This window comes from Mesoplodon bidens, assembly GCF_964165515.1.
Source record: "Mesoplodon bidens genome assembly, chromosome: 4".
Lineage (NCBI taxonomy): Eukaryota > Metazoa > Chordata > Mammalia > Artiodactyla > Ziphiidae > Mesoplodon > Mesoplodon bidens.
The window spans coordinates 160,787,803-160,810,932 of NC_138160.1; the positions used below are offsets into that span (position 1 = coordinate 160,787,803).

Sequence of the window (23,130 nt, forward strand, 5' to 3'; positions counted from 1 at the left end):
TAGATTTTTGGCAGGAGCTTCTCAACTTCTAATTTGGTAGTGTCCTCCCAGGAGTTAAAAAGGTTGTCATATAACAACACCAGAAGGCAACAGTATGACAGTTCCAGTTACCTGGAATTTCTCCATGTGAAATTGATATTTTAAAATTTTACATATAACATCATTCTTATTTAAAATCTCAGTATGTTAAAACACATATATTTATGTTTTTTCTAGGCAAATTATGTAAGTCCTGGTACATACCCCACCTTGAATCTGCTCGGCCCTGTTTAACCCCCCACCAACCCCACCACCACCTCTCCTCCTGTCCCTGGGCTCAACCACTTGCCTTGCAGCCCCAGTAAAGACTCACACAGATACTGCAGTTATAAATCCTCACTCAGGGGGAGGAAAGGCCTACCATAGCTCCAGCCAGCCCCTACCTCCAACCAACAAGACCAATAGTAGCTCTGGCTTCCCCAGCAGCTCCTCAAAGAGGCCAGGGAACACAACTAAGAAGTATGGAAAAGTTATACCCTCCGGGAGTAGATTTCAACCACTAAAAAAATGGGATGCAGAAATAAGTGAACAGATAAACCACTTGCCCTTAGTCCCCATCCCCCACCCCCCACCAAGATGGACTGCTTTGAAGCACAGTTGTTCCATGTGGTCTCTGGGGAAACCTGTAAAAGTGAGCAACCAGGTGTGTAATGCACCACCTTCTATAGTTGATTCTCATTATTTATGGTAGTTATATGCTGTAAAATGGCCGTAAAAACTGAATTAGCAAATACTGAACCACTGCTCCTAGAGGTAATACAGGAATAGGTTCCCGAGGAACTCTGGTCGCAATATTTTCATCAACTAACCAACACCTAACTTGTTTTATCTTTTACTCACTTTTCCTTCATTCTTTCTTCCCTGAAAATGTATCCTTTTCCCCACCCCACAAAAAAATCTTAGCCCATAAACTTCAACTAAGACTTTGTTTCCTAGGGAAAACAGGCTAAACACAAAACAAATCTTACTTAGAGCTAAATATGTTTGCCACTTAAAGAAAAAATTAAAATTTTCTACTTGGCAGATACTTTTGTTTATTTCCTGTTATATATATATTTTTAGGAAAATAGTGCCAGTGGGAAATTCTCTACTTGATGATGAAAACATTAAAAAAAAAATCAAACTAACTATAGCAAGAATTATTCTTAATTCCCACTTTACTAAATATGTAATGTTATACTAAAAGATGGTACAGAAGTAAATTGTTCATTTGGTTTAAAATTAATCAAAGCATTTTGAGAATGCCCCAGTCATATTTTAAAGTGGTTTGATATTGGAAATAATAAATCTTAGGAAAAACTAAAAATATTTGTTCCATTCAGATTCAAAGTTCATTGAAATGAGGTAGTTTAAAGGTTGACAAGGGTATGAAATGAGAGAGAAATCTCTATTCAAAATGGCAACAAATGTATTAAACAGTTAGGAATATATTTAAGAATAATAATGAGGGAGAATATCACACTAAAGACTTCAGTAGGGTGATAGTGGTGTACTAATAGACTTCCAAGATCAGTGGAGAAGAATGAAAGGCCTAGAAAAAGACATGAGAATTTTGTGTAAGATATATGCAGCATTTCAAATCAGTAGAGGGTGGGGTTTGACATTAACTGGTTAACACTTGGAAACTTTCGAAAAAGTACATAACAAAATAAATGTTGGATATATTAAAAATTAAATATAAGAAGCTGAAACCATAAAAGATCCAGGAGAAAATATAGCAGAATATTTTTATTATCCAGGTGTGGAACAACCTTTCTAAACATGAGCATTGAAAAAAGTATGAAAGAAAAAATTCATAGATCTTAATATATAAATATTTAAAGCCAGTAAAAAAGCAATTTCTAAAACAAATTAAAACATATGGAGAAAACGTATTCAAAATGAATAGCAAAATATTACAATCTTTGATATATACTGATATATACTGAGTTCTTACGGATAGATTAGGAAAGATAATCATAAAAGAAAACCAGGTGAATGATACAATCTACATATAATAAAAAATCACAAAGAGAAAATAGAAATGGCAAGAAAAGGAATGGAAAAGAATGTTTGACACCACTTGTAAACAAAGAAATACAAATTAAAATGAGACATCAGTTACCTATGAACTGGCAAAGATAAGAATCCTATCACCTAGCGTTCAATTGCAAAAAAACAAAAAAAAACAAAAAAAAACAATAGCCTCTCATGGCCTTTGGATTCAGAGGATAAACTGGTACAACTTTTCCAGAAGGCCATTTGGTAATGTGTATTGAAAGTCTTTAAAGTGCTATATACTATTCAACCAGCTATTCAGCTTTTAGGACTTAACTCTAATAACATTATTTTGATCTACATAAAGATATAGCTAAAAGAATATACACCTTTATAATAAAGAAAAATTGAGAAACAACCTAAAATTCTCAAAGCAAGGACCTATTTAAATTATGGTATAGCTTAGAATATGTCATGTCTAGATAAATAATTATTATGTTTGAGTTTTTAAAAAAGAATTATTTGGGGGGGTTTTTTGGTAATATAGTGCTTACTATTTGCCAGGCATTGTCCTAAGCACTTTAAAATTATTTTAAAATTATTAACTCATTTAATCCTTATAACAGCCCCAAATGAATTTGATATAGTACTAGTATCCCCATTTTAGTTTACAAAACAATATTATAGTATAACTTTTGTTGACAAAAAGTTGAAAAATACACATGTAATGTACATATACTCTCAAACATTAATTAAAAAGACTCAAAGATCTTTACCAAATGACAGTAGTTATTTCCAAATTAATATATAACTTTCTTTTCATTTGAATCTTTAGTGTTCAACAAAAACATGTATTACTTTGTTATAAAGAAAGATGTTATTAAAAATGAATTAAAATATATGGAAAACCAGCTTACTCATATTATTCATATGAATATATTTGACTATACTACTTATTAGAGATATGACTTTTACAAATCACTTAAGCCTTGGTTTTCTCATCAGTAAAAAGGAAAATAATACCTTCTCCAAAAGGCCAAGTACAAAATGCTTTAGCTCATAATAGCAGCTCAGTAACTAAATTTCTAAGTACTTAGTAAATTTCTGTAAATTATATGGCTACTACTTACCGACAGGATAATTCTCCATCCATAGCATCATGTTCATCCGTACTGATATATGTTAATCTTCCTCCAACAACTGTCCCAACCAAGTATACCAGCCAGGCAAGACGTCCTAATATATAACAAGGAAAAAATCGTTTAGAAAGTATTGATAGAAATAAAGCTTATTTTTCACAATATTCTAAAATTAGCAAAAGTTCTTCCACACAAGTGATAAACTACTGTGAACTCAGTTCTTGACAGAGTGAAGAGTTGGATTTTAAGTTCACCAAGGTAGTATAATAGTGAAAATGACACGTTTTAGAGCCAGATACAACTATGAATCCCAGCTCTACCAATCTGCTATGTGATCTTGCATAAGTTACTTACCTCTTTAGGGCTTAGGATTTTCATTTGCAAAATGGAGAAAATAATATCTACCATGAAGATTTGATTAACATAAATTTGATAACAAAACACCAAATGTTATGTCAACATCAAGGGCTGTTATTAAGTACCAGTATGATCCAATGACCAGTACCTTCTCTGAATAGTCAATATCATGATAGTACCAGTCTGATCATTTAAAAAATTGCCCAGGCTTGGAAGATAATGGATGGTAATACATTTACTCCCTTTACATGTTTATGCATAATTTTTTAAAAATCCAAAATTTTCACTATGCAAATTACATTGTTTGACAACCAGATTAACCTCACAGGCAGTAGTAGCAAAGGACTAAATAACTTTACAACAGTGGCACAAATGGCAATGCCTTATAGTTTTCAGAAATCTTACTTTGGGGGCAGCCAAAATTGACTAGTTTAGAAATGGAGGTATTTATTGAATAATTTTTGTTTAGGCACATTACTTTACATCTCTAGATTCGTTGATCTATGTATCAAATTCTCCAGGATTTTTGAGACATTTATGAATAATTAACAAACCAATTATTTTTCTAAAAAGAAACTTTATGCTAATCTTGGGGACTGACTTTTCAAAGATGAGCCGGCTATTTTATAATACTAAAATCAATTATTTTTCTCTATTGGGAAACTTTTTCAAGTGAACTGAAGTGCTTTTTATAAGGTATTGAAAAGAGACTGCCCATGCTTGTTGGAAGACCTAGGAAGGATAAATAAATGTGGGAAGAAAAACACATTCTTCCTATATTACTGTGGATTCTACCAGTCACTACAACTAATCAACAATTCCTTCAAACTTCTGGAGAGACATAAGCCTCTTGAGGTGGCAAACTTCCTGTAAGGCAGAAATATAACCTGGTAAGTATCCACATCCCTTAACCTATCACAAAGCCATAAATAAATCATAACTGACTTAAGTATGTAGCCTTATACATTACCAATGTAAAACAGAACACTAATTTGATCAAGTAATTCATAAAACAGACTCAAGCTTCAAGATATGTATAATTAGTGAAAAAAGGAACAGAAAAAAAGGCCCATGGAGGAAACTGAAGATAGCAATATTAAGTTACCATATGCAGTTGAAATGTATTTTATGATCAATATAAATGCCTATTAATAACATAATGCTCTCCCCTGATGACCCCGCTTCCTTCTGTGGACCCTCTCAAGTGGTAGCTGATTTCTCTTCCACACCTCTTGTAACTTGGGTCTTGAACCCAGATGTTCACTTGATGTTCCTCATTTTTACCTCCAGAACAGTCTCCTTTCTCTCCATTTTAAAAGCACTCGGCTTTATATCCTATGTCATCATACTACCAAATTCTCTTTCTTATTGCAATTATCTACTCTCCTTCGGGTTGTTACTCCTTATTTTTTTGACCGTGTTAGCTGCTGGTTCACTGCCACTCTTTCCAACTGTATTTTTTTTTATCATAACCAGTTATGATTTCAATATCTACAAAAATGAATCTTCCAACAATCCTTTGTTCTACTGGGAACCTCCACTCACTTGAACCTATCACCTAAACAACTTTACTGAAATATAATTCACATACCATACGATTCATTCATTCATACAATTCATATCAAATTGTTATTTGATAAACCACTAAGTTTTGGGCAAAAGATAACCAGAATACAATCTGCCAACATTTCATATCCACCTTTCCTGATTCATTATTTTTTTAATTTTACTTATCACTTTCTAACATAATATATATTTTATTATTTATCTTGCTTTGTTACTTGTCTATTCCAATAGAATGTACACTGCATGACAGCTGTTATTTTTTCTGTTTGGCTGTCTATTGCATATCCAGAGCCTGAAACAGTGACTGGCACACATAAGTTATCAAATAGACATGGGTTATTGAATTAAGAAATCATTACATAGAAAATACAGTATGAACCAGGCAAGAAGAAGTTAACAGCTTATTATCAAGTTAGTAAACATTAAAATGTAGAGTCGTTATTAAACATGAATGTTAATGGTAGTTACATTTCTATTGCTTAAATAAAAGCAGCTTCTTAACGCACATTCAATGCAAGGTATGATTTAGTCTATCCTGCTATTTGCAAATTCATCCACTTGGTAAAATTTATTTCTAATCCCCCAAATCAAAATTTGTGATCATTCATGGACAGATGCAGAAGAGCAAATAATTTAAGTTGCCCAATGTTCACATTCCAAGATTAGGTAAAACAAAGCAACAATCTGCTTTATTGTTTCATCTCTCATACTATAAACAGCTAAGTATCCCTTTCTGGTATCACATTGTTTTTGCACTTTTGTGCTCCTTGTTTATAATTTTACTGTTTAACATCGTCAACAAGAGTAGTGCTAATGTGTTGCCTAGTGTTCCTAAGTGAAAAAAAAAAAGCTATTATGTACCATGTAGAGAAAATAACACGTGTTAAGCTTCATCCAGGCATGGGTTGTAGTGCTGTTGGCTGTGAGTTCAATGTTAATGAATCAATGATATATATTAATGTAAAGTATCTTTAAGCAGGAATACATAACACAAGGTTATATGTTGATCAGTCGACGAAAATGTGACCAGAAGCCTGCAGGAACCCAACCTGTATTTCCCCTAGGAGCAATGGTTTAATATTTGCTAATTCAGTGTTCACAGAAACTTTATAGAACATTAAATACCAAATAAGGAGAATCGACTGTATTTCTCAGAATCTTACAAAGGTTATCATCAATAGATTGTGCTCCAATGTGTGTGGGGCATACACATTTTATATAATTGATATGAATCTAAAACATTGTGACCATAATCTTTGGTGAATGTAGTATAATAACTTACCTGCCCTATGAGAGTCATTATTTTTAAAATATCTTACTGGAAATTATTTCTCAAAATGAAAAATATTATTTAAATCTAAATAATAACCTTCTTTATATATTTTATCTATTTAGATTCTTAGATACTAATTTTGCTTAAAGTAAGCTTCACTATTACTAAAAATAATAGCAAACATTTAAACAGTACTTAACATGCACTAAGTACTATTTTAAACATTATATGTATTATCTGTACCTATATTTATTTAGTGTCACAAACCCCTATTAAGAAGTATATGATTCAAATATAGGCAATGGATTTCTAAGAGTCCATTCTCATACCATTATGAGATATGTACCACTTCCTCTCAAGACTGATTAAAGGAAGTACTTGAACAACACAGTGGTCAATCAGCTAGACAGACCTTGATGATCCAACAACCTCTTAAGTGTTTATTTAATACATTTTAATTCCTAATCCTGACTGTTCTCTACCTGTCTCCCAGATTTTTACTACAGATGAGACTGCATCTCCCTTTGGGATCATTTCTAGGGTGTTCACACTTCTTTTGATTCCCAAACCAGCCACCCTAAAACCAAGTATATGTGACACATGAAACTAACATTTGTTGAATTTAAAATAAGCAAACTTACTTTTGGAGTTTATAACTAATGTAAATGTAGAAACATCTGCCTACTAGCTCTTCATAAAACAAGCCATCTTGAAAACAGAAACTAATTATACAGGTAACTTTTATATTTCTGTGTTGGAAGATCAATATTTAAAAATGGAGGCAGTACAATTTAGCCACCAAGAGCACAACTTGGATTCAAATTCTGCCTCTACTATTTATTATGCTTGTTACTCAATCTTTTTGGCTTTAATTGCCTCATATATAAATATGAAATGATAATAATAATTGGCTCATAGGCTTCTGACAGCACTGAATGGTATTCTGCATGTAAAGTACTCATAATAATTCCTTCTACAAGGGCTGACTAAATGTTGGCTAATAATATTATTATTATTAAATAGCTACACTGTTTTTAGTTCTTCTATATCATAGCTACAAAAGCCATAAAACATATCAATATGGAATATTTATATGTCCATTCTAAGTTTTACTTTAAAGCTGCTCAAGAAAATGAAGTCACACAATATTTAAGAATTTTTAAGTTCTTCCCTCTCTACCAAAGAGGTTTGTCGCAATTAAAGCTACTTACAGTTAGCTGTGTCTACAAACAAAAACCCTGAACTGAAAAAAACTCTCAAGAATTTTCAGAAAATTCATTTGCTGAATATCTACTATGTGCCACGTTCTGTCCACCGGGATATAACTAAATATGTATGAGGCAGGGTGAGAAGGGAGAGAGAGACCCTATGCCCAACAGATTGAACCTGGTGAGAGAGAGAAAATTGAAAAATGATTTTTCAATGCAGTGTGATGAATATCACTGTCTAATAATAAATACTAAATGTAGGACAAGAATTTCTCAAATTTTAACTTTTTATTCTTTAATTCATTTTATTTTGTGACCTTGAAATTAAGGCTTTGATATTAAAGAATGCTATGCAAAGATAGCATGTGATCAATTGTGAGCATTTTTTCTAAAATTATGGTAAATTTTTTATGGAAGTTTATTCAGAGAGAAGTAGGATGTATACTTACTCTTTCCCTGTTTTAGAAAGCAGTGATTTCTATTGTACGAGACAGAAAAGCAGGAATTTTTAACCCTAAAAATTAACTACTAACTGAATAAATTAGGATTAGTGTTAGAAATGAACAATGCCATGAAATATAAAGGCATTTTAATTAATCTATCAAATACAATTTTCCTATTTCACTGAATGAGTGATATTTCTCATACACGTTAAACCTTACCCTAAAATAGAATACTAGAGTTACAGCATTTAGAGTAATAGATGTTAAAAAGTTACATTGGTTACGGAATTATATCCACAAACTTTAAAGAACCATGTAAAGCCATAAATCTAAATTGCATTTAGAAATTTAAATATCCTATACATGAGTTTCATATCTATAATTTTTTTTAAAAATCTCATCTTAGATTACATTTCCATTATAGTTTTTCATTTTTCAATTTATTCTGAAATGTTCAGGGCACTTGTTTTAGCAGCTGTTCAAGAACAGAACATTTTTTCCTTTAACAAGATAATTATTGCTATAATAATCTGTAATTATGGTTTATAACTGCAATAATCCCAAAGAAATCAGTCATTACCCTAGATCACAAATAATTGTTAACTACTGTTAATGACCTATTTCTTAGGGATTATTGTTTTCGTAAACCATGACCATATCACCACGAATATGGAAGAGCAAGACAATATAATACAAATGAGATCATAATATAATAATAAACTTATTTTGTAACATTAAAAGCCATTAAGCATCTAAATCAAAGCACACATAACGAGAGCATATAATTTTCTTTGTTCAACACTAACTGAGGTCTTTACACAAAAGAAATTGAACACTACCATATACAGCAGTACAAACTAGAACCACACTAGGCATTTTTCATAATATAAAACAATTATCTTTGAATAGACCACAGATATTTTTAAAGGGTAGACAGACTCCTTCTCACTAACCTTTTGACTAGAAGAAAGGAAAAAAACGTATCTATTAAACATTTCCATGTATCAGGCATTATATTAGAAACTTTGAAATGATGTTTTATTAAAACTACAACTACAGGGCTTCCCTGGTGGCGCAGTGGTTGAGAGTCCGCCTGCCGATGCAGGGGACACGGGTTCGTGCCCCTATCCCGGAAGATCCCACATGCCACGGAGCGGCTGGGCCCGCGAGCCATGACCGCGGAGCCTGTGTGTCCGGAGCCTGTGCTCCGCAACGGGAGAGGCCACAGCAGTGAGAGGCCCGCGTACAGCAAAAAAAAAAAAAAAAAAAAAAAAAAACTACAACTACAAAAACTCCCTGAATTTGTATTAGTCAAGAATCAGGTCTGGGGCTTCCCTGGTGGCACAGTGGTTAAGAATCTGCCTGCCAATGCAGGGTACATGGCTTCGAGCCCTGGTCCAGGAAGATCCCACATGCCACGGAGCAACTGAGCCTGTGTGCCACAACTGCTGAGCCTGCGTTCTAAAGCCCGTGAGCCACAGCTGCTGGGCCCACACGCCATAACTACTGAAGCCCGCACGCCTAGAGCCCGTGCTCCACAACGAGAGGCCACCCCAATGAGAAGCCTGCACACCACAACGAAGAGTAGCCCCCGCTCGCCACAACTAGAGAAAGCCCGCGTGCAGCAATGAAGACCCAACGCAGTCAAAAAAAACAAAAACAAAAAACAAAAAAGAATCAGGTCTGACATATTATTCAATAGATAGACCTATTTAATACCAATAACCTATTACATTTCAGTTAATTCCATTCACGTATCTTAGAACAGCTATACTTTCTTCCAATACCCTTTTGTAGGAAAACAAGTCTTTGATTTTACAACTGAATCATTTTACACTGTAACTAATATTTGATACATATGAGAGAATATATGTAATGTATATAAAGTACAGTCTTCCCTCAGTATCCACAGGGGATTATTTCCAGGATCCCTATGGATACAAAAATCTGCAGATGCTCAAGTCCCTTATATAAAACGGCATGGTATTTGCATATAACCTATTTGTAACCTCCATATGCTTTAAATCATCTTTAGATTACTTATAAACCTAATACAATGTAAAGTCTAGGTAAATAGTTGTAAATACAATGTAAATGCTAAGTAAACAGTAGCTGGCACATGGCAAATTCAAGTTTGGCTTTTTGGAACTTTCTGGAATTTTATTTTGGGGGGGAATATTTTCTGTGGTTGGTTGAATTAGCAAGTGCAGAAACCTCAGATACAGGGGATGACTGTATAATAAAACAAACTCCTGTGAACCCCCTATCCAATTTAACAACCAAGGCATTACCAATACTGTCACACCTACCTCCATACCCCGAACCTAGCTTCCCCCCTTACCTTTCACCCTAGAAGTAACCATGACTGTATTTGATGCTTAATATTTTCTTGACATTTTTTTGTTTTATCACTTACAGATATATTCTTAAACAATATATTTTTAGTCTCACTTGTTTCGGGGCTTTATTAAGCATTTCATACTATATATAGCTTTCTGAAAAAAATTTTTTTCCACTAATTATTTCTGAAATTCATCTTTAAGTATATCTGTAGTTCATTTTTTAATGTTATATAATATTCCATTGTATAACTATATCATGATCTGTTTATCCATTTTCATGTTGATGGACATTTGAGCTTTTTCCATTTTTTTGCCTTTAATAACATTAAGGCTATGAACATACTCACACCATGTCCTCTTGTTTAGAAGAGCTTTTCTAAAGGACATATCTAAGAGTGGAAGTGCCAGGTCAGAAGGTATTCAAATGTTCCACTTTTCAAGATAACACCAAAGTGATTTCCAGTCTATTACCAAGTGACTATACTTTATATTCCTACCAGAAGGATGTAAAAATTCCCTTTGATCTACATTCTCCTGTAAGATTTACGTTTGCCAAGCTACTGAAGTAAAATGGTATCTCATGTGCCTTGATTTCCCTTTCTCTTATGAGTAGTGACATGCTCATTTGTATCTATTGAGCATTTCGCTAAAGAATTGCTTGTTTTATTGATTTCTAGGATTTATTTCCAGGTTCTTCTAGATGGTGATCCTTGCTTGGGTTAGTGTGTGTGTATGTGTTGCAAATATCTTCTTCAACTTCTGGTATTTTTTAAAAAAAATCTTGTGTTGATTTTAAGTTATTTTTCTAGGAATTTACTAATTTCGAGTTTTCTAATTTGTTGACTTCAAAAAATACTACGTATAATTTTATCTTTTAAACCTCTGCTGTACCTGTAATTATATTTCCCCTTTTGATTCTAATGTTATTTGTGAAGTCTCTTATCTCATGAGAAGTTTGTCAATTTTATTAGTACTTTTAAAGAATTAACTTTTGATTTTTTTTTTTTTTTTTTTTTGCGGTACACGGGCCTCTCACTGTTGTGGCCTCTCCCGTTGCGGAGCACAGGCTCCGGACGCGCAGGCTCAGCGGCCATGGCTCACGGCCCCAGTCGCTCTGTGGCATGTGGGATCTTCCCGGGCCGGGGCATGAACCCGTGTCCCCTGCATCGGCAGGCGGACTCTCAACCACTGCACCACCAGGGAAGCCCAACTTTTGATTTTTTTTGACATTACTGAACCTTTATCTTTTAGTTCCTTAATTTCTGCTCTTTGTTTCCTTCTTTCTCCTTTCTTTGGGTTTGATCTGTTCCTCTCATTCTAACCTCTCAACTTGGGTGCTTAAGTCACAACATTTCAGCCTTTCTTGTTTTTGTGAAATAAATTTCCTACTGAATTCCAAACATGTTGTATTTCCACTTTTCTTTGTTTTTTAATTTCCTTAAGACTTCTTCTTTTACTCCATAATTACTTAGAAGTATGTTTATAAAATTACCAACTTTATGGAATTTGTTATTTTTACAGGTTGGTTTTAATTTAATCACAAATTGGTAAGAAAATCTACACTCTATGATACTGTCATTGAAATTTGTTGAGACTTGCTTTATGTACTAACACTTGGTTAATTTTTTAAAACTGAGATATAATTGACATATAACATATTAGTTTCAGGTATACAACAAAATGATTTGATATTTGTATGTATTGGGAAATGATCACCACAATAAGTCTAGTTAACATCCACCACCACACAGTCACAAATTTTATTTTCTTGTGGTGAGAATTTTCAAAATCTACTCTCTCAGCAACTTTCAAATATGCAATACAGTATTATTAAATATAGTTTCCATGCTGTATATTACATCTCCATGATTTATTTATAACTGGAAGTTTATACCTTTTGACCATCTTCACCCATTTCACCCACTCCCCAACACCACCACAGCAACCACCAATCTGTTCTCTGTATCTACGAGTTTGCTTTGTTTTGTTTTTCAGATTCCACATACAATGAAATCATACAGTATTTGTCTTTCTCTTAGTTCACTTAAAATGCTCTCAAGGTCAATCCATGTTGTCATAAATGGCAAGATGTCATTCTTTTTTATGATTGAATATTCCTTATATACTATATATATAACGTATAATAACTTTACATATATATGTTCATGTGTACACACCCCCCCCACACATTTTCTTTATCCACTCCTCCAGCAATGGATATTTAGGTTGCTTCAATGTCTTGACTATTGTAAACAAGGCTGCAATGAACATGGGGGTGTAGATATCCTTTTGAGTTAGTATTTTCATTTTCTTCAAATACTCAGAAGTGGAATTGCTAGATCATATGGTAGTTCTGTTTTTAACTTTTTGAGGACCCTCCATATTGTTTTCCATATTGGCTATACCAATTTACATTCCCACCAACAGTGCACAGGGTTCCCTTTTCTCCACATCCTTGCAAACAGTTGCTATATCTTGTCTTTAAGACAATAGACATTCTAATAGGTGTGAGTTGATATCTCCTGGTGGTTTTGATTTGCATTTCCGTGAGAATCAGTGATGTTCAGCACCTTTTCACGTACCTGAAAGCCATTCATGTCTTCTTTGGAAACATAGCTATTCAGATCCCCTGCTCATTTTTTAATTGGGTTGTTTATTTTTTTGCTGTTGAGCTGTGGGAGTTCTTTACATATTTTAGATATTAGCCCTTTATCAGATACGTGACTTACAAATATTTTCTCCCATTTGGTAGGTTGCCGTTTCATTTTGTTGATGGTTTCCTTTGCTGTGCAGAAACTTTTTAGTTTGATGTAGTCCCACTTACCACTTACTTATTTTTGTTTTTGTTGCCTTTGCGTTTGGTGTCAGATCCAAAAAATCACAGCGAGACCAATGTCTAGAAGCTTACAACCTATGTTTTCTTCTAGGCGTTTTATGGTTTCAGGTCTTATGTTCAAGTCTTTTATCGATTTGAGTTATTTTTGTGTATGGTGTAAGATAGGGGTCCAGTTTCATTCTTTTGCATGTGGCTATATAGATTTCCCAACACCATTTATTGAAGAGACTGTCCTTTCCCCATTGTATATTCTTAGCTCTATGTCATAAATTAACTGACCATGTGGACATGGGTTTATTTCTGGGCTCTCTATACTGTTCCACTGATTTATGTATCTGTTTCTATGCCAATGCCATACCGTTTTGATCACTATAGCTTTGTAATGTAGTTCAGAGTCAAGAAGCACGATGCCTCTAGCTTTGTTCTTCTTGGTCAATTTTTTAAAAAACATGCCACGTGTCCTATTAATATTTTCTAATTGTTGGTTCCAGCATTTTATATACATTAATTCAATAAAGTCTGTTAATCATATTGTTCAAATCCTTTTGACTTCCATATTTGATTTATCAACAATAATTTGCAGAAATGTACTGCAACTCCTCATTATAATGGTACATATGTCAATTTCTCCCACAGGATTACCATTCTTTGCTTGATTTTTTTTTTTTTTTTTTTTTGCGGTACTGGGGCCTCTCACTGTTGTGGCCTCTCCCATTGCGGAGCACAGGCTCCAGACGCGCAGGCTCAGCGGCCATGGCTCACGGGCCTAGCCCCTCCGCGGCATGTGGGATCTTCCTGGACTGGGGCACGAACCCGTGTCCCCTGCATCGGCAGGCAGACTCTCAACCACTGCGCCACCAGGGAAGCCCCTGCTTGATGTTTTGAGACTATTTCAAGGTACTAGATATTTGAAATTGTTATACCTTCTTAGTATACAAACGATTATCTCCAGTTCTAGTAATGCTTTTTATCTTACAGTCTTGTTTGATATTAATATAACTACCCCAACTTCCTTTAGGATCGTATTTACACAGCACATATTTTTAATCCTTTTACTTCCAACTTTCTATGTTTTAAAGTTTTGAGTATGTCTCTTTTTTTTTTTTTTTTTTGTGGTACGCGGACCTCTAACTGTTGTGGCCTCTCCCGTTGGAGCACAGGCTCTGGACGTGCAGGCTCAGTGGCCATGGCTCACGGGCCCAGCCGCTCCGCGGCATGTGCGATCCTCCCGGACCGGGGCAGGAACCCGTGTCCCCTGCATTGGCAGGTGGACTCTCAACCACTGCGCCACCAGGGAAGCCCCGAGTATGTCTCTTATAATGGGCATTTGGCTCACTGGAATATTTTTTAAAATATTCAACTTTATAATCTGGCTTAATTGTAAATTTAATTCATTTATGTTTATTAGATTAATAATGTATGTGGAATGCTCCTATTTTATTTTCTATTACTTGTCTTTCTTTTTGTCTCTCTTTTCTTGGCTTTTTAAAACACTGAGTTTGCTTGTTTACCTATTTCATTATTTTTCCTCTACTGTGTGATGGAAGTTAATCACATATCTTTACACTTTTGTTACTCTTGAAATTTTACCATCTTAATTCTCTTCCAAAATAAAACAAGGCATTAAGACAATTTAAATTCTTAGCACATCCCTCTCTCGTGTACTACTGTTTATTGTAGTTTCTTTTTTAATTTCACAAGTTAAAAACAATAACTTTTTTAAAAATATAAGGCTATGTTTGTTAAGATTTGTGTGTTTACCAATTTCTGTGTGTTCCTTTCCTTCCTTCTGGAATCATGTCCCTTCTTCCTGAAAAATAATCTTTAGAACGTTTAATGAAAACTTTTAATAAAGAACCTCAGTAAAGATCTACTGGTAGTAAAAATTCTGTTTTCACTTGTCCAAAAGTGGTTTCAGTATCTTTGTTCATGAAAGATACTTTTGCTGACATACAGTTATACGATGGCCATTACTTTGACTCAATTTTTTGTGAATAATATTCCACAATCTTCTGGCTTACATTTTTACTGTTGAGAAGTGAGTTTTTCGGTCTATTTTACACTCTTTAAGCTGTTTTTGAGATTTTCTGTCTTCGAAGCTACACAGTTTGACTAAACTGCTGTTTTTTTTGACTGGTACATTTTGGATTTGCTGTATTCACAGATGCATGTCTTTCATTAATTCTAAAAAATTCTCAGAAAGGATGTTTTCCATTATTGCTTCTGTTCCATTCTCTCTATTCTGTCATCTGGGATCCAATTTGACATATCTGACCTTTTCATTCCATCTTTTAACTTCTCTTTTAATAGCTACTTTTGACTTGCCTGGTGGTCCAGTGGTTAAGATTCCACACTTCCACTTCCAGAGGGCACAGGTTTGATGCCTGGTCGGGGAACAAAGATTCCCACGTGCCTTGAGGTGCAGCCAAAAAAAATTTTAAAAATAAAAAATAGAAAAATAAATCCTTCACCAGTTTTTCAAAAAAAAAAAAAGCAGTTACTTTCCTTGTTTCCCCACATTCTTAAAAATTTCTTCAAATCTAACTGCCAATTTTCTAATTCTTTCCTCAGCAGGCTCTAACTTACTGTTTAACAAATTCATTAAATTTTAGATCACAAAAAATATCTTTTTCAATAGTAAGTTTCATCTGAGTCTTCTTCAATCTGCCTGGTCATTTTTTATTCTCTTGTTTGCTCATGTGTAGTTCTATCTTTTTCCTTTAAACATTTCATACATAATTATTTTATATTCCTATAAAATTCCAATATCTTAAGTCCTTGAGGAGATCTAAATCAAATAAACCATTCACTGTCTTTGTTAGTGCTCAGTCATGGTACCTTGTTTTGTTGTTTGTGTGCTGATTATTTTTTAAATCATGAAGAGCTAATTGACTGCTCTTAATCTGCAGGATTCTTAAGGCACTAAAGTATGGTTGCTATCCTTTAGAGAAGATTTTAATTTACTTTTTTGCTGGAAGGCAAGGGGATCTACCAGTTTCAGACCACTATATCCCCTCCCAAGGGCCCAACTTAATATAAGAATCCCAAGTTCAGTACACTGACTTTGCTACTAGCCTAAGGCTTTGCCACCAATTTAATCATTGATAATTTGCCTTTAATGGCAACACTGCCTTTTTTGCCCTTGTTTGCTACCCACCAGTTCATTCTGGTTAAAGTTCATTTTTTGAGGGGGAAGTAGTCAGAAGAGAGAGGGACAGAGAAGTGGAGGAGAGCAGACTGGAGGAGGAGGAACCTCAGAAATTTCATATACTTATTTCAAGCCAAGCAATGCAGGATCTGACTGTCTGCAGCTCAAAGGCCTTTCAGAGCAAGTGGTTGACCACACTGAAGTGAAAGTTACTACTAATTCTTTACTTTTAAAGAAGGAAACACTAATTGTGATATAAAAACAAAAAAATGTGATTTTTATAGGTAGTTGGTTAAACATGAACCAAATTATAAAATAATCTGAATTAATATAAAAAATGAATCAGAAAAGATATTATATAAGGCTGCCATTGTGTCATCAGGCCAAAATAAATAAATAAACAAAACCCCAAAACACTATAAGACAGGCTTACAGGGCAACCACATGTCTACAAAAAGAACTCAAGGGACAAGTGGGGACTGAAATCCAGCCTGTACTCTACTCACCATACTAGCATACTATACTTGCCTGGGTGCTTTTTCTAATTTGCACAAAGGCACCTAATATATTACTGAGTTGGTAAGAAAGTAAAATAAATCCACAAAGGCCAAAATAGATGTCTGGGCTGAAACGGAGGGATATGGGCATAGAAACAACTAGAGAACTTGAGCTTCTTGTTTGAAGGACAAAGGACAAAGCCTAGGGCATGCCGAATAAGAGGACTCCAATAAGAAACTCTTACACCCTTAGCAAGAAAGTGAACTGTCTGCCCTAGACAAAGAAAGACAAAACAGAAAATTGTCTAACTTGACTTCCATGTTAGTCACAGGAAAGAAGGAAAAATCCCTCAATTCAGACCTCATACAGCGAGTGGCCTAAATACAGACTACCAGTGTGATATGAAAAACCTTATTCTAAGGAAGCAGTTTAAATGGTATTGAGTTGATAGTCTTCCTCCACCCCATTTAGTAGATGGACGAAACATTTCAATTAAAGGACAGAGATGGTCAGCAGTTATTTTTTTTAAAGGAAGAACTATACACTGTCTACAAGAGACACACTTTAAAAATAAAGACAGACAGACTGGAAGTAAATGGATGGTGAAGGATATCCCATGTAAACAGAAAGCATAAGATGGCACTGGCTATAGTAATATCAAATGCGGTAGATTTTAAGATAAAAGGATCAATTAACAAGGAAGACAAAAAATTATAAATGTCTAAATGAAGCAAAAATTGAAAATTAAAAGTAGTATATGGGACTTGCCTGGTGGTGCAGTGGTTAAGAATCCACCTGCCAGTGCAGGGGACACGGGTTCGATCCCTGCTCCAGGAAGATCCCACATGCCGCGGAGCAACTAAGCCTGTGTGCCACAACTACCGAGCCTGTGCTCTAGAGCCTGAGAGCCACAACTATTGAGCCCGCGTGCCACAACTACTGAAACCTGTGCGCTCTAGGGCCCGCGTGCCGCGACTACTGAGCCCGCGTGCTGCAACAACTGAAGCCCGTGTGCCTAGAGCCTGTGCTCTGCAACAAAAAAAGCCACCACAACTAGAGAAAGCCCGTGCACAGCAACGAAGACCCAACACAGCCAAAAATAAAAAAAAACTTTTTAATTAAAAAAAAAAAGTAGTATAGACAATTCCACAATCATATTTGGAGATTTAACACCTCTTTCTCTGTAAATAATAGAAATAGGCCCTCAAAAAAACAAACAGAAAAAAATCAGTAAAAACAAAGAATATCTGCACAATACTATTAATCATCTTGACTTAATTTCTATTTACATACTACTATACCCAACTATGGCTATGGTAAAATACATATTCTTTTCAAGCGTACATGGTCTGTCTGGCAGGAAAGACCACATGCTGGGTCATAAAACAAGTCTCAATAAACTTGAAGTCTGAAATCATACAAAATGATATTTGCCCAAGGTAGAATTAAATTAGAAATCAGAAACAATAAGACAACTAGGAAAGCCCAAATATTTGGAAATAAAAGCATACTTCGAATAATCCATAAACTAACAAAGAAATAACAGATTAGAAAATATTTTTAACTAAATGATAATGAAAATAAAAGATCAAAATTCATGATATGCAGCTAAAGCAATGCTCAAAGCAGAATTTATAGCTTTAAATGTTTTTATTAGAATACAAAAATATCTAAAAATTAAAGATGTGATGCCTCCATCCAAAATTAGAAAAAAAGACCAAATAAAATCAAGTATAAGGCAGAAAATAATAAAGCCCCCCCAAAAAACTTCTGAAATAAAAAATGAACAAACAAAAAAAAAAGAAAGAAAATCAGTGAAACTAAAAGTTGATTTCTTGAAAGGATTAACAAAGTTGATAAATATCTAGTTAGTATATCAGGGGGAAAAAAGAAAAAGGGCAAAAATTATCAAATGGATGAAGGGGGGTCAAAAGGTACAAACTTCCAGTTATAAAATAAATGTCATGGGGATGTAATTTACAGCATGGTGACTATAGTTAATAATGTTGTATTGCATATTTGAAAGTTGCTAAGATAGCAGGTCTCAAAAGTCCTCATCACAAGAAAAATAATGTGTAATTATGTGTAGTGATGGATGTTAACTAGACTTTTTGTGGTGATCATTTCCTAATATATACAAATACCAAATTATTGTTGTACATCTGAAAATAATATATTATGTGGCAAGTACACTTCAATTTTTAAAATAGGAAGAATGAGAGACAAGACATCACTTCAGATCCTACAGACATTAAAAGAATAATAAGGAAATATTAGAAATAACTTTACTCCAGTCAAATTAAAAATAGGAACAATTCCTTGAAAGACACAAATGACTAAATTTGACCCCAGGTGAAAGAGAACATTTGAATAGTCCTATACCAACTAACAAAATTTCATTCATAACAATAAACCCTCCAGGCCCACTGGCTTCACTGATGAATCCTATCAAACGCTTAAGAAGGAAATAATACCAATACAACACAAACTCTATCAGAAAGTAAAGAAGGAGGAAGAAACACTTCTTGACTCATTTTATGAGGCCAGTATTATCCTGTTACCAAAACCAAAGTCATCACAAAAAAAAAAAACTACAGACAAATATCCTTCACGAACATCAGTGTAAAATAAAATTTTTGCAAACTGAATCTAACACTATATAAAGGAACAGTATCATAACCAAGCAGGATTTATCCTAGGAATGGAAAGCTGGTTTAACAGAAAAATCAACCAATATAATTCATTATATTAGTAAAATAAAAAAGAAGACAAAGGTCATTTGAGTAGGTACATAAAAAAACATTCAAAGAAATCAATGCCCCACTCATTATAAATAGCCTGAGAAACAGAAGGGAACTTCATCAAATTTATTACCAATGGTAAAAGACTCAATGCTTTCTATGTACAAACAGAAACAAGGCCAGAATATCCATCCTTACCGCTTTTGTTCAACATTGTACTAAAGGTCCTACCAGTGGAATAAGGAAAGAAAAAGAAATAAAAGGCATGAAGAGAAGACATAAAACTGTCTTTGTTTTAGGTGACATGATCATATATAACAATCCTAAAGAATCTACAAAAAAAGCTATTAGAACTAATAAGTAAATTTAGCAAAATCACAGGACACAAAGACAAAAATCAATTCTGGTCTTATATAAAATAGCAAAGAATAATCAAAATTTACAATAGCACCAAAATATATAGGAATAAATTTTGTGAAAGATTTTTAATACCTATGAACTGAAAACAATAAAACACTGCAAAGAACATTTTAAAACACCTACATAAGTGGAGCAATATATCATGTCCATCAACTGGATATTAAGATGAACCAAACTGATATATAGATTCAGGCAACCCCAATCAAAACTCTAATGATTTTTTTTTTTTTTTTTTTTGCAGTACGCGGGCCTCTCACCGTTGTGGCCTCTCCCATTGCAGAGCACAGGTTCCGGATGCGCAGGCTCAGCAGCCATGGTTCACGGGCCCAGCCACTTCGCGGCATGTGGGATCTTCCCGGACTGGGGCACGATCCCGTATCCCCTGCATCGGCAGGCGGACTCTCAACCACTGAGCCAACAGGGAAGCCCATGAGTTGTTTTTTTTTTTAAGAAACTGACAAGTTGATGCTAAAATTAATACAGAAAAGCAAAAGATGTAGAACACAAAACTATTTTGAGAAAGAAGAACAAGGCTGAAAGACTTAAATTACCTGATTCCAAGACTTATAAAGTTATAGTAACCAAAACAGTATAATATTGGCATAAGGATATTTAGATCAATGGTACAGAATAGAGTCTAGTAACAGACCCTAGCCTTTTATGGTCAACTGACTTTTGACAAAGGTACATGATAATTCAATAGGAAAAAAGACAGTCTTTTCAGCAAACGGTGCTAGAACAACTTGATAACAGTACAGGTTGGGGAGGGGACCTTATCCTTACCTCACATCATTCACAAAAATTAACCCAAAGTGGATCACAGACTTAAACATAATAGCTAAAACTATTAAACTTCTAGAAGAAAAATATAGAACATATTCGTGACTTCAGTTACAGAAGATTTCTTAAATATAAAAAGCATAAGCCATGAAGAAAAAATTGAAAAGGCAGATCATCAAAATTTAAAACTCTGCCCTTTGAAAGACAGCTGAAAAGACAAACGACAGACAGGATGAAAATATTTGCAACATGTATGTGAAAAAGCGACTGTATACAGAATATATAAAACACTTACAATTTCAGTGATAAGACTATGTACAAAAGAACAAACAACCCAATATAAAACTGGGCAAAAATTGTGAACAGACATTTCACAAAGGAAGATATAAGAATGGCCAAAAAAGCACAACTTCGTTAATTATCAAGGAAATTCAAAGTATAACCACAATGAGATATTACTACTAGATACCCAGTAGAATGGCTAAAGTTAACAAGACAATATCAAATGATAATGAAGAAGTGGAGCATTCTTAATGGGAATGAAAAATGGTACACTTCGTAAAATAGCATAGTAGTATTTATAATATTATACACACATTTCTCATATGACCCAGCAAACTGTCACAGGTATTTACCCAAGAGAAATGACAATTTAAGTACATACAGAGATTTGTCTGCAAATGTTCACAACATCATTATTCATAACAGACAAAAACTGCAAGTAAAACTCAAATATCCATTAAGTGGTAAACAGCTAGACAAACTAAAGAAAAAGCCATACTATGGAATACTACACAGCAATAAAAAGGAACAAAATATTTATATATACAATATGTTTGAATCTCAAAACCATTATCCTAAGCAAACAAAGTCAAACACAAAAGACTAGTTATTGTATGATTTCATTTACACAGAAACTCAAAAGAGATGAACCATAGTGACAAAAACCAGTGGTTACCTGGATAAAGAGTTAGGAAAATGGATCAAAGGGCATGAGAAAATTATTTATAAGGTTCTCTATCTTGAATGTGGTGGTAGTTACATGGCTATGTATCTACTAAATTCAAACTGTACACTGAAAAAAAGAAAAAGAAAAAAAGAAAAAAGATATTTGCAACTCAACACGGACAAGGGGCTCATTTTTCTAAAATATAAAGAGCTCTTAAAAGTCAATGAGAAAAAAAGAACCAATAACCCAAAAACAAAAAACTGAGCCAAAAAAATGAGTAATTCTTTTACAGAAAAAGAAGACCAAATAGCTCTTAAATAAACAATGCTTAACCTCACTGATATGAGAATGTTAAATTATACTGAGAAATCATTTTTCAACTATAGGATTGCCAAAAATTCAAAAGCTTGGTAATACTGTCCTGTGAAGGCAATAACATGGAGCTCTCATAGACTGCTGGTGGACAAGTAAATTGGTGCAGTCCTTACAGAGAGTGATTTGGAAATATTTATAAAAATTACAAATACATTAACCCTTCTACCCAACAGTAATTCTGCTTCTGGAAATGTATCCTACAGATATACTTGCATAAACATAAAATGACAAGTACAGGTTAATCTGTACAGCATTAGTTTTAATAGCAGAAGATGGCAAACAACTCAAATGATTCTCAACAATGGAGAGAATAGTTAAATAAATTATGATACATTCAAAAAATAAAATATTATTCATCTATAAAAATTAAGTATTCTCTGTATACTGATTTGAGAATAGCTATAAAATACATTGTTAAATGAGAAAAAGCAAGGAGTAAAATGTGAGTGTGGTATGCCACATTCCATGTAAATAAAAGGGGATAGAACTTATATATTCCTAATTGTACATGCATACAGAAACTTTAGAAAGATGCAAAACCAATAAGAATCGTTATTTGTTAGAGTGAAGAACAGTAGGACAGATTATAGGACTGGAACAGAACACATTTTAATTTCTTTTTTCTGGACAACGTAAATATAATACCTCTTCAAAGGATTGGGTGAATTAATTAAAATAAAATTTAATATGAAAACTAAGAGAACAGACACATTAAAGTTACATGTAAAAACAGGTAACAGGGGCTTCCCTGGTGGCGCAGTGGTTGAGAGTCCGCCTGCAGGGGACACGGGTTCGTGCCCCGGTCCGGGAGGATCCCACATGCCACGGAGTGGCTGGGCCTGTGAGCCATGGCAGCTGAGCCTGTGCGTCCGAAGCCTGTGCTCCGCAACAGGAGAGGCCACAACAGTGAGAGGCCCGCGTACCGCAAAACAAACAAACAAACAAAAAAACAGGTAACAAACTTGAGGACAATATTTACAATTCAAACAACTAAAGGATTAGTGTTAAAATATTATAAAGAGCTCCATTAGTTAAAAAA

The 23,130-nt window shown here is 34.2% G+C and overlaps 1 protein-coding gene across 3 annotated transcripts in view; it reads right to left on the reverse strand.

Moving 5' to 3' along the window:
- RANBP17 (RAN binding protein 17) overlaps positions 1 to 23,130 on the reverse strand; it is a 315,037-nt gene that overhangs the window by 236,348 nt on the left and 55,559 nt on the right. For all 3 annotated transcript variants that reach the window (XM_081232575.1, XM_081232574.1, XM_081232576.1), the window contains one exon: positions 3,147 to 3,252. In XM_081232575.1, the coding sequence (XP_081088701.1) occupies positions 3,147 to 3,252 (106 nt within the window). The remainder of the gene's footprint in view (positions 1 to 3,146; positions 3,253 to 23,130) is intronic.